The sequence below is a fragment of the Bufo gargarizans genome, chromosome 1 (genome assembly GCF_014858855.1).
Source record: "Bufo gargarizans isolate SCDJY-AF-19 chromosome 1, ASM1485885v1, whole genome shotgun sequence".
Taxonomy (NCBI): domain Eukaryota; kingdom Metazoa; phylum Chordata; class Amphibia; order Anura; family Bufonidae; genus Bufo; species Bufo gargarizans.
In genome coordinates, this window is record NC_058080.1 from 733,784,266 (window position 1) to 733,797,264 (window position 12,999).

Below are 12,999 nucleotides of genomic sequence, written 5' to 3' on the forward strand. Positions count from 1 at the left end.
CTTCCACTGCGCCCCCCAAGCTCCCAGAACCTATACGACGTACCAGGTGAGACGTTGCCATGCTGTGCTGTTGTGCCTGGAAGCCAAGAGCCACACCGATCCTGCACTGCTTTCAGCTCTGCGGTCACAGGCCGATCAGTGGCTAACCCCGCTCAATTTGACAGTTGGTAAAGTGATGTGCGACAACGGTGCCAATCTGCTGAGAGCGCTGAAACAGGACTAAATGGCACACGTCCAATACCCCGGGGTCCAGGACGGCTTGCGGCAGGCCAGGAAAATCTCTGGCCATTTCAGAAGATCTTACACGTCCATGGCTCGCCTTGCTGACGTTCAGCGGCGACACCACCTGCCCGTCAGACGTCTGATTTGTGACAGCCCGACGCGCTGGAACTCCACCTTGTATATGCTTGATAGGTTGCTCCAGCAGAAACGTGCCGTTAACGACTACCTGTACGAACTCTGTGGCAGGACAGGTTCTTGGGAGCTTGTTTTTTTTTCACCGCGCCGGTGGCTGCTCTTGCGTGATGCATGCAGACTTCTGTGGCCATTTGATGAGATCACCAAACTGGTCAGTCGCAGCCAGGGCGCCATCAGTGACATTGTACCTTACGCCTTTTTTCTGGAGCGTGCATTGCGTTGTGTCATTGATCAAGCCGTCGCGGAGCAGGAGCTGGAAGATAAGGAAGTCGCAATGCTGGATGAATTCCCAGGGGGAACTACTTCATCTGAAACAAGTCAGCAGGAGTCTGAAGAGGAGTCAGAGGAGGATGGTGCCTGCGGGGAGGAGGAGGAGCAAGAAGAGCATGCTTTAAACCTTTCGGGGATCCCTGTTGTTATTCGTGGCTGGGGAGGGAGACCGAGGACGACATTATCCTGGGCGATGAGCAGTGCCAGGGCGCTCCACCGCTTCCAATTTAGTCCAAATGGGGGCCTTCATGCGCCAGTGTTTGGAGAGGGACCCCCGTATAAAAAGCATAAAGGTCAAGGACCTGTACTGGGTGGCAACGTACTTAGATCACCGGTACAAACAAAATGGCGGACATGTTACCAGCATCACAGAGGGCTGTCAGAATGCAGCATTTCCAGGCCTTGCTGCGAGAGATGCTGCATTCTGCTGTTGCAGGCGCTGGCAGAGGAATTTCCACCCATAGAGAAACAGGTGTGGGTACCAATCCTACAGCGCCTGCAAAAATAGAGTGGTTTGAAGATGTGTTGGTCACTTTGGATAGAAGATCATTCTTGCAGCCAACCCATCAACAGCCGCCCTCCAGATCCAGCCTCAGGGAATGCCAAGACTGACAGGTGTCCGACTACATCAGGTTAACGGCCGATGTGGACGCTCTGAGAAGCGAGGAAACCCTGGACTACTGGGTGGGAAGGCTTGACCTGTGGCCAGAGCTGGCACAATTTCCCATGGAACTCTTGGCTTGCCTCTCCTCGAGTGTCCTGTCCGAAAGGACGTTTAGCGCAGCAGGGGGAATTGTGACCGATAAGCGCACTCGCCTCACGACAGTGTGGACTACCTCACATTTCTAAAAATGAATGAGGCATGGATCTCGGAGGAATTCAACACCTGTGATGACCACGTGTAATTGAATTTCCTCATGACAGCCCACAAATATCCGCCACCACCCAGAACAAAGAATGGTCCTTGCCTTATGTATAAACAGCGGCATAAAAGGCCTTTTATGTCCGTTGAATGCCTAATTTTTGGGGCCTGTACTGGCCGACAGTTACATATTTATCCTGTGACTGCCTAATGTCCCTCCAGCCACAGAATCCACAGTTCTTTGCTATTAGGTGAATGCCTATTGCCTAATTTTTGGGGCCTGTACTGGCCGACAGTTAATTTTTTTTATCTCTAGCCACATAATCACCCCCCTGTCTCACTCCTCCGCCTCTCATTATGGTGGCGTATGAACCGCATTTACCATAAGGACCTTCTAATGTCACAGGGTCATGTGACTGTGCCCCCACTCCGTACTGTGCCCCCTTATACCCTTTTATCCGGTCACGGTATGGCGCTGTTATCCGGTCAATGTATGGCGGTGGTCTCCTATAACTGGATGGCCATAACTGTATCCCATTTCCTGCCCACGCCATCCTTTTTTAGACCTGGCATGAGCGGGAAAAATATGCAGATTGCTGTGCTAAGGACCTTTGCGCCACAATCTGTGTCAGAAATACGCCTAACAGAGACGTATTTCTATATAATAAATGACCCCCTAATTGTATCATCATTCGGGGTAGGGCTGATATCTTTATATTCTATAGATTCTAGTGTATTATACTGGGCCCTGTATTTCCCAGTAGATAATGATCCTTGGGAAGCACAGTCCTCACCGGTGACCACCAGGACCAGTTAGCGCTCTGTCAGTACATGGTGGCCTCCCCTCTCCGCCGCGCTGCTCCGCTGTGTACTGGGGCTTATTTTGACACTAGGGCTGGGTTCACATCCTATTTGAAGCATCCATCTAATGCATACCAAAAATGTACGCGTTACCAGATGCCTCAGACTGATGCCGTACAGCGGCGTCCGGTCACCGTACAATCCTCAGACTGATGCCGTACAGCAGCGTCCGTTCACCGTACTGTTCCATAGTAGAAAAAAAATGTACTTTAACGTCTGCATTTTTTTTGGGGACTCTGCAGGATACAAAAACGTGGAGTGCTGCACATTTGTATACATCAAACCGATAGGAAATAAAACATTTCTAGGCTCCAGCAGGGCACATTTTTGAGAGTTTCCCTTTAAGACGCATAAAAATGGCCCCTGATTAAAATAGATATTTTTTGTGGGAATTTTTCCCAATGATCCCCCTCTGGTCACTGTCCATGTTGTGGGACTATTTGTGCACTTCTAGTAAGTGTTTGCTGGCTACAAATATGACCTGAAGGTTTTTCAGGTTCCCCTGCCATTAAAGTGATTCGGGGCTGCCGCGAATGTGCGGTTCGCGAACTTTTTATCACGAACGCGCGTTCTCGAATTGTCCCGGCCGATGTTCATCCATCACTAGCGCTATGCACCAGGGCATGTGACGGGTGAGCTTCCTACATATCAGTCTGTATCATGTAATGCCTGGCTGACTGTGGCTTCTTCTGGTGAGATGTAGGCCTTTTGATGTAGGGGGCACTTACTTATTCCACAGAAGGTAATGGGGGATTTGAATATAAGTCAGGAGGAATTTATCACCCCCCCTCCCGCCAGTTTGAAGATTCCTCTGGGGTGGAGTTTCTCTATTGTCTCCACCCAAATCTTTATTATTGCCCTCATGTACTTGTAGTATTTATAATACATTTTAAGTCAATATTAGATGACCCCAAATCTTACAGTCCAGTCACCATCAAAGCGACATCCCCAGTAGTGATTTCCAAAGGAACCAACCTTATGCTTAAAAACTCTGACTCTAATTATAAACTGTAAGTAAGGAAGCCGCCCGGCCCTCGCTCGTTGCGCACGCTGCCAAGGGAAGGAGCGAACCCCACACACACAATATGAAGAATCCCAGAAGCTGGGATTCTTCTAATTATGAACTGAACTCCCACAATGCATCGCAGTCTGTGAAAAAAGCAGAAATGTGGCTGCAGATCTAGTTTGGTTTGGAGTAAAAGACATGATATAATGTTGATTCCTGTACCTTTATTAAGCTCTTCTATCTGGAACTTTGCCTTCTTCAGATGTTCCTCTGCTGTTTCCTTCTCATCTGTAGACTTCTTGACCTTCTGAAGACTCTCCAGCAGTGATGTATTGAGATTTTCTATCAGAGACATTGCTTCCTTCAAACTTTCCTCTGCTGCTTCCTTCCTCTCCAGTAGTGATGTATTAAGGTCTTTGATGTTCCACCCCAGCTTTTCCTTCTCCACCTGCCATCTTTTTAGGCTCTGGGTTCCATTGCCGATCACCTCCATGTGACTCACAGACAGATGATGGAATTGATGAGACAAGTTGATGTCTGTAATGAGAGGACAGAGTTTTGTGATTTTTTTTTTATGTTTCCCCTCAGTTATTAATGTGCATCAGATATGTTGGGACTCATGAGACCTGAAAGTAATACCAGCTTTACCTGCAGACTGTCGGCTTTACCCGCAGACTGTCGGCTTTACCCGCAGACTGTCGGCTTTACCCGCAGACTGTCGGCTTTACCCGCAGACTGTCGGCTTTACCCGCAGACTGTCGGCTTTACCCGCAGACTGTCGGCTTTACCCGCAGACTGTCAGCTGTACCCGCAGACTGTCAGCTTTACCTGCAGACTGTCAGCTGTAATCTGAGGGATTTACATCCAGATCAGGTGGCCGGTGCAGGAATTACAGCAGTTGCATCTGTGCCTCCCACTTGTTAAGGGACCAAAAGTAATGGGACAGAATAATAATCATAAATCAAACTTTCACTTTTTAATACTTGGTTACAAATTCTTTGCAGTCAATTACAGCCTGAAGTCTGGAACGCATAGACATCAGCAGACGCTGGTCTCATCCCTGGTGATGCTCTGCCCGGCCTCTACTGCCACTGTCTTCAGTTCCTGCTTGTTCTTGGGGCATTTTCCCTTCAGTTTTGTCTTCAGCAAGTGAAATGCTCAATCGGATTCAGGTCCGGTGATTGACTCGGCCACTGCAGAACATTCCACTTCTTTCCCTTAAAAAACTCTCTGGTAGCTTTTGCAGTCTGCTTTGGGTCATTGTCCATCTGCCCTGTGAATCGCCGTCCAATGAGCTCTGAAGCATTGGGCTGAATTCGAGCAGATAATATTGCCTGAAACACTTCAGAATTCATCCTGCTGCTTTTGTCAGTAGTCACATCATCAATAAATACAAGAGAAGCAGTTCCATTGGCCGCCATACATGCCCACGCCATGACACTACCACCACCATGCTTCACTGATGAGGTGGTATGCTTAGGACCATGAGCAGTTCCTTTCCTTCTCCATACTCTTCGCTTCCCATCGCTCTGGTACACGTTGGTCTTGGTCTCATCTGTCCATAGGATGTTGTTCCAGAATTGTGAAGGCTTTTTTAGATGCCGTTTGGCAAACTCTAATCCGGCCTTCCTGTTTTTGAGGCTCACCAATGGTTTCCATCTTGTGGTGAACCCTCTGTAGTCACTCTGGTGAAGTCTTCTCCTGATTGTTGACTTTGACACACATACACCTACCTCCTGGAGAGTGTTCTTGATCTGGCCAACTGTTGTGAAGGGGGTTTTCTTCACCAGGGAAAGAATTCTTCGCCCATCCATTGTTTTCTGTGGTCTTCTGGGTCTTTTGGTGTTGCTGAGCTCACCGGTGCATTCCTTCTTTTTAAGAATGTTCCAAACAGTTGTTTTGGCCAGGCCTAATGTTTTTGCTATCTCTCTGATGGGTTTGTGGTGTTTCTTCAGCCTAATGATGGCTTCACTGATAGTGACAGCTCTTTGGATCTCATCTTGAGAGTTGACGGCAGCAGATTCCAAATGCAAATAGAAAATAGCAGACTGGAAATGACCTCTGGACCTTTTATCTGCTCATTGTAATTGGGATAATGAGGGAATAACACACACCGGCCATGGGACAGCCGAGAAGACAATTGTCCCATTACTTCTGGTCCCTTAACAAGTGGGAGGCACAGATGCAAACTGCTGTAATTCCTGCACCGTTCACCTGATCTGGATGTAAATCCCTCAGATTAAAGCTGACAGTCTGCAGGTAAAGCTGACAGTCTGCAGGTAAAGCTGACACAGTCTCCCGGTAAAGCTGACAGTCTGCGGGTAACGCTGACAGTCTGCAGGTAAAGCTGACAGTCTGCGGGTAAAGCTGACAGTCTGCAGGTAAAGCTGACAGTCTGCGGGTAAAGCTGACAGTCTGCGGGTAAAGCTGACAGTCTGCGGGTAAAGCTGACAGTCTGCGGGTAAAGCTGACAGTCTGCGGGTAAAGCTGACAGTCTGCAGGTAAAGCTGACAGTCTGCAGGTACAGCTGACAGTCTGCAGGTAAAGCTGACAGTCTGCAGGTAAAGCTGACAGTCTGCAGGTAAAGCTGACAGTCTGCAGGTAAAGCTGACAGTCTGCAGGTAAAGCTGACAGTCTGCAGGTAAAGCTCATCTTGTTTGTTTCATTTCAAATCCATTGTGGTGGTGTATAGAGCCAAAAATGAAAGAATTGTGTTGATGTCCCAATATTTATGGACCAGACTGTATAAAAGCTGTTAGGATTATAACACGTCTCACCACAGACCTATATCAACCACATGGATAAGTGAGTAAAATAATAATAATAATAATAATAAAAAGTGAACTAAAATAATACAGGGCTTATATTCCTCTAGAATGTAATATTTCTTACATTATTAGGTAATTACAGAGACTCCTAGAGCCCCGAAAGTACTGGACTTTCAGAAGGTACTAAAAAAAGAAAATAGGTAAAAGTCACAGCCCTAGACTACCAGGGATTTAGCCATCATTCCTAAAATATTAAGAATTATATGCTGCTGAAACTAATTACTGAATGGCAGCATTGTGTGGACACTATATGGAGCCACCACTAGAGGGAGCTCACTACATACAGATTATACAGTCTCCACTAGAGGGAGCTCACTACATAAAGATTATACAGTCACCACTAGAGGGAGCTCACTACATACAGATTATACAGCCACCACTAGAGGGAGCTCCCTACATACAGATTATACAGTCACCACTAGAGGGAGCTCACTACATACAGATTATACAGCCACCACTAGAGGGAGCTCACTACATACAGATTATACAGCCACCACTAGAGGGAGCTCACTACATATAGATTATACAGTCACCACTAGAGGAAGCTCACTACATACAGATTATACAGCCACCACTAGAGGGAGCTCACTACATACAGATTATACAGTCACCACTAGAGGGAGCTCACTACATACAGATTATACAGTCACCACTAGAGGGAGCTCACTACATATAGATTATACAGCCACCACTAGAGGGAGCTCACTACATATAGATTATACACTCACCACTAGAGGAAGCTCACTACATACAGATTATACAGCCACCACTAGAGGGAGCTTACTACATACAGATTATACAGCCACTACTAGAGGGAGCTCACTGCATACAGATTATACAGCCACCACTAGAGGGAGCTCACTACATACAGATTATACAGCCACCACTAGAGGGAGCTTACTACATACAGATTATTTAGCCACCACTAGAGGGAGCTCACTACATACAGATTATACAGCCACCACTAGAGGGAGCTCACTACATACAGATTATACAGCCAACACTAGGGGGAGCTCACTACATACAGATTATACAGCCACCACTAGAGGGAGCTCACTACATACAGATTATACAGCCACCACTAGAGGGAGCTCACTACATACAGATTATACAGCCACCACTAGGGGGAGCTCACTACCTATAGATTATACAGTCACCACTAGAGGAAGCTCACTACATACAGATTATACAGTCACCACTAGAGGGAGCTCACTACATATAGATTATACTGCTTCCACTAGAGGAAGCTCACTACATACAGATTATACAGCCACCACTAGAGGGAGCTCACTACATACAAATTATACAGCCATCACTAGAAGGAGCTCACTACATACAGATTATACAGACACCACTAGAGGGAGATCACTATATACAGAATATACAGCCACCACTAGAGGGAAGTCATTACATACAGATTATACAACCACCACTAGAGGGAGCTCACTACATACAGATTATACAGCCAACACTAGAGGAGCTCACTACATATAGATTATACAGCCACCACTAGAGGGCGCTCACTACATATAGAGTATATAGCCACCACTAGAGGGAGCTCACTGCATACAGATTATACAGCCACCACTAGAGGGAGCTCACTACATACAGATTATACAGACACCACTAGAGGGAGCTCACTATATACAGATTATACAGACACCACTAGAGGGAGCTCACTATATACAGATTATACAGACACCACTAGAGGGAGCTCACTACATACAGATTATACAGCCTCCACTAGAGGAAGCTCACTACATACAGATTATACAGTCACCACTAGAGGGAGCTCACTACATACAGACTATACAGCCACCACTAGAGGGAGCTCACTACATACAGATTATACAGTCACCACTAGAGGGTGCTCACTACATACAGATTGCACAGCCATCACTAGAGAGAGATCCCTGCATACAGATTATAAAGCCACCACTAGAGGGAGCTCACTATATACAAAACATGCACAATTAGAGGGAGCTCACTACATACAGATTATACAGCCACCACTAGAGATCTTACTACATACATATAATAAAGCCACCACCAGAATAAGCTCACTACATATATAAAATACAGCCACAACTAGAGGGAGCTCACAATATACACTCACCTAAAGAATTATTAGGAACACCATACTAATACGGTGTGGGACCCCCTTTTGCCTTCAGAACTGCCTTCATTCTACGTGGCAATGATTCAACAAGGTGCTGATAGCATTCTTTAGAAATGTTGGCCCATATTGATAGGATAGCATCTCGCAGTTGATGGAGATTTGAGGGATGCACATCCAGGGCACGAAGCTCCCGTTCCACCACATCCCAAAGATGCTCTATTGGGTTGAGATCTGGTGAATGTGGGGCCATTTTAGTCCAGTGAACTCATTGTCATGTTCAAGAAACCAATTTGAAATGATTGGAGCTTTGTGACATGGTGCATTATCCTGCTGGAAGTAGCCATCAGAGGATGGGTACATGGTGGTCATGAAGGGATGGACATGGTCAGAAACAATGCTCAGGTAGCCCGTGGCATTTAAACGATGACCAATTGACACTAAGGGGCCTAATGTATGCCCAGAAAACATCCCCCACACCATTACACCACCACCACCAGCCTGCACAGTGGTAACAAGGCATGATGGATACATGTTCTCATTCTGTTTACGCCAAATTCGGACTCTACCATTTGAATGTCTCAACAGAAATCGACACATTAATCAGACCAGGCAACATTTTTCCAGTCTTCAACAGTCCAATTTTGGTGAGCTCGTGCAAATTGTAGCCTCTTTTTACTATTTGTAGTGGAGATGAGTGGTACCCGGTGGGGTCTTCTGCTGTTGTAGCCCATCCGCCTCAAGGTTGTGTGGTTGTGGCTTCACAAATGCTTTGCTGCAGACCTCGGTTGTAATGAGTGGTTATTTCAGTCAACGTTGCTCTTCTATCAGCTGGAATCAGTCGGCCATTCTCCTCTGACCTCCGCATCCACAAGGCATTTCCGCCCACAGGACGGCCGCATACTGGATGTTTTTCCCTTTTCACACCATTCTTTGTAAACCCTAGAAATGGTTGTGCATGAAAACCACAGTAATTGAGCAGATTGTGAAATACTCAGACCGGCCCGTCTGGCACCAACAGCCATGCCACGCTCAAAATTGCTTAAATCACCTTTCTTTCCCATTCTGACATTCAGTTTGGAGTTCAGGAGATTGTCTTGACCAGGACCACAACCCGACATGCATCGAAGCCACTGCCATGTGATTGGTTGACTAGATAATCGCATTAATGAGAAATAGAACAGGTGTTCCTAATAATTCTTTAGGTGAGTGTCTATATATATATATATATATATATATATATATATATATATATATATTAAAAAAAAAGCAGACTGATGTCCATCCCTTCATGACCACCATGATAATCCACCATGTGACAAAGCTCGAATCATTTCAAATTGGTTTCTTGAACATGACAATGAGTTCACTGTACTAAAATGGCCCCACAGTCACCAGATCTCAACCCAATAGAGCATCTTTGGGATGTGGTGGAACGGGAGCTTCGTGCCTCCCTCAAATCTCCATCAACTGCAAGATGCTATCCTATCAATATGGGCCAACATTTCTAAAGATGCTATCAGCACCTTGTGGAATCAATGCCACGTAGAATTAAGGCAGTTCTGACGGCAAAAGGGGGTCCAGCACCGTATTAGTGTGGTGTTCCTAATAATTCTTTAGGTGAGTGTATATTGCAGTTGCCTGCCCGTGTGTGAGAGGCTGCAGGCTCAGTCAGAGACAGCACTGTGTGCACCATTCATATAGGGTGTGACAGAAAATACCTTGCAGATAAAAAATAATTATATTTCATATTTTTCTGTGATATAATCCCATTTGCAAGCCCGTGTGTGTCAGGCCCCCACAGACTATATTGTGACCACTGGCTAGGCCTCCACTCATACCGTTACAGGGTGTCACTCACTCAAATACCTTGCAAATAAAAAAAAATTCTATTTAATATTTTTCTGTGATATAATCACAGTTGCAAGCCAGTGTGTGTCAGGCCCCCACAGACTGTACTGTGCCCACTGCCCACCACTTATATAGGGTGGCACAGTACCTTGCAAACATAGTACCACTTATCTAAAAAAAAAATGACAGGCAGAGGCAGGCCACCCCGCAGGGGCCGTCGTGGTCGTGGTGCTGTGATTTCCACTGGCCATGGAATAATGCCCAGTGTTCAGAGGCCACGTACCCTGAACCCAAAAAATTCGGAGAAAATAGTTCACTGGCTTACACAGGACACCCAAACTTCAACAGCTTCCGCTAAGAACCTTGATGCACCATCCTCCTCCAGCTCAGCTTTGGTCACTACTCTCCCGCCTGCCGCCACCACCACCACAACCACCACAGCCACCACAGCCGCTTCACTTGATCCCTCAGAGGAGTTATTTACACATCAGTTGGATGAAATTAGTGATGCACAACCATTATTGCCAGGGGATGTAGATAACAGGGATATGTCTCAGTCAGGCAGCATTACACACATGGACGTACAGTGTGATGATGATGATGATGTTGTACCCGCTGCTGCTTCCTTTGCTGAGGTGTCAGATACAAGTGAAGCGGTTGATGATGACGATGTGTCCGTGGATGTCACGTGGGTGCCTGCTCGAAGAGAAGAAGAAGAGGGGGAAAGTTCAGAAGGGGAGACAGAGAGGAGGAGGAGGAGGAGGAGACGAGTTGGAAGCAGGGAGCTAGTGGCACAGTCAGACTGCATGAATCGGCACCCGGGGTCAGCCAGACAGCACGCCAATCAACGCATGCTGTTGCCACCACCAGAATGCCTTCATTGCAAAGCTCAGCAGTGTGGCATTTTTTTGTGTGTGTCTGCCTCTGATAACAGCGATGCCATTTGCAACCTGTGCCAAAAGAAACTGAGTCGTGGGAAGTCCAACACCCACCTCGGTACAACTGCTTTGCGAAGGCACATGATCTCACATCACAAACGCCTATGGGATCAACACATGAGTACAAGCAGCACACAAGCTCAAAGCCACCATCCTCCTCCTGGTCCAGCATCTTCAGCCACGTCAACCACTGCTGTCCTCCTTGCCCCCTCTCAACCACCCGCCACTTCGCCTCTCACCTTCAGCAGTTCCTGCTCATCTGCCCACAGTCAGGTGTCTGTAAAAGAAATGTTTGAGCGTAAGAAGCCAATGTCACAGAGTCACCCCCTTGCCCGGCGTCTGACAGCTGGCTTGACGGAACTCTTAGCCCGCCAGCTTTTACCATACCAGCTGGTGGAGTCTGAGGCCTTCAAAAAGATTGTCGCTATTGGGACACCACAGTGGAAGGTACCCGGACAATTTTTTTTTTTTCAAAAAAGGCAATCCCAAACATCTACTCAGTGATTGAAAAGGAAGTCATGGCAACTCTGGCATACAGTGTTGGGGCAAGGGTCCATCTGACCACTGATACCTGGTCTGCAAAGCACGGTCAGGGCAGGTATATCACCTACACTGCGCATTGGGTCAACCTGCTGACGGCTGCCAAGCATGGAATGCGTGGCTCTGCAGCGGAGTTGGTGATACCGCCACGACTTGCAGGCAGGCCTACTGCAACCTCCTCTACTCCTCCTACTCCATCCTCTTCCATAACCTCCTCGGCTGAGTCCTCTTCTGCTGCGACGTCTGGCTGCACATCAACTGAATCCCCCCAGCTCCCTAGGGGCTATTCCACATCCCGGATACGACAGTGTCACGCTGTCTTGGGGTTGACTTGCCGGAAAGCAGAGAGCCACACCGGACCAGCACTCCTGTCCGCCCTGAACGCACAGGTGGATCAGTGGCTGACCCCGCACCAACTGGAGATCGGCAAAGTGGTGTGTGACAATGGAAGCAATTTGTTGGCGGCATTGAATTTGGGCAAGTTGTCACATGTGCCGTGCATATCACATGTGTTGAATCTCATCGTGCAACGCTTTGTGTCTAAGTACCCAGGCTTACAGGATGTCCTCAAGCAGGCCAGGAAGGTGTGTGGCCATTTCAGGCATTCCTACACGGCCATGGCGTGCTTTTCAGACATTCAGCGCCGAAACAACATGCCAGTGAGACGCTTGATTTGCGACAGCCTGACACGTTGGAATTCAACACTCCTAATGTTCGACCGCCTGCTCCAACAAGAAAAAGCCAGCAACGAGTATTTGTATGACCGGGGTGCTAGGACAGCCTCTGCAGAGCTGGGAATTTTTTTGCCACGTTACTGGATGCTCATGCGCAATGCCTGTCTGTAGGCTCATGCGTCCTTTTAAGGAGGTGACAAACCTAGTCAGTCGCACCGAAGGCACCATCAGCGACCTAATCTCATTTGTTTTCTTCCTGGAGCGTGCCCTGCGAAGAGTGCTGGATCAGGCTGTAGATGAGCGTGAAGAGGAAGAGGAAGAGTTGTGGTCACCATCACCACCAGAAACAGCCTTGTCATCATTGCTTGCCAGACCTGCGGCAACGCTGGAAGAGGAGTCAGAGGAGGAATGTGGCTTTGAGGAGAACGAAGACCAACCACAGCAGGCATCCCACCAGGGTGCTCGTTGTTGTCACCTATCTGGGACCCGTGGTGCTGTACGTGGCTGGGGGGAAGAACAGACCGTCAATGACATCAGTGAGGACGAGGAACGGGAAATGAGTAGCTCGGCATCTGAACTTGTGCAAATTGGGTCTTTCATGCTGTCATGTTTGTTGAGGGACCCTCGTATAAAAAG

The 12,999-nt window shown here is 47.4% G+C and overlaps 1 protein-coding gene across 1 annotated transcript in view; it reads left to right on the forward strand.

Moving 5' to 3' along the window:
* The first annotated feature begins 4,023 nt into the window (after positions 1-4,023).
* LOC122930272 (seizure protein 6 homolog) overlaps positions 4,024-12,999 on the forward strand; it is a 27,188-nt gene continuing 18,212 nt past the window's right edge. The window contains exon 1 of the mRNA XM_044283519.1: positions 4,024-4,048. Within this exon, the coding sequence (XP_044139454.1) occupies positions 4,024-4,048 (25 nt within the window). The remainder of the gene's footprint in view (positions 4,049-12,999) is intronic.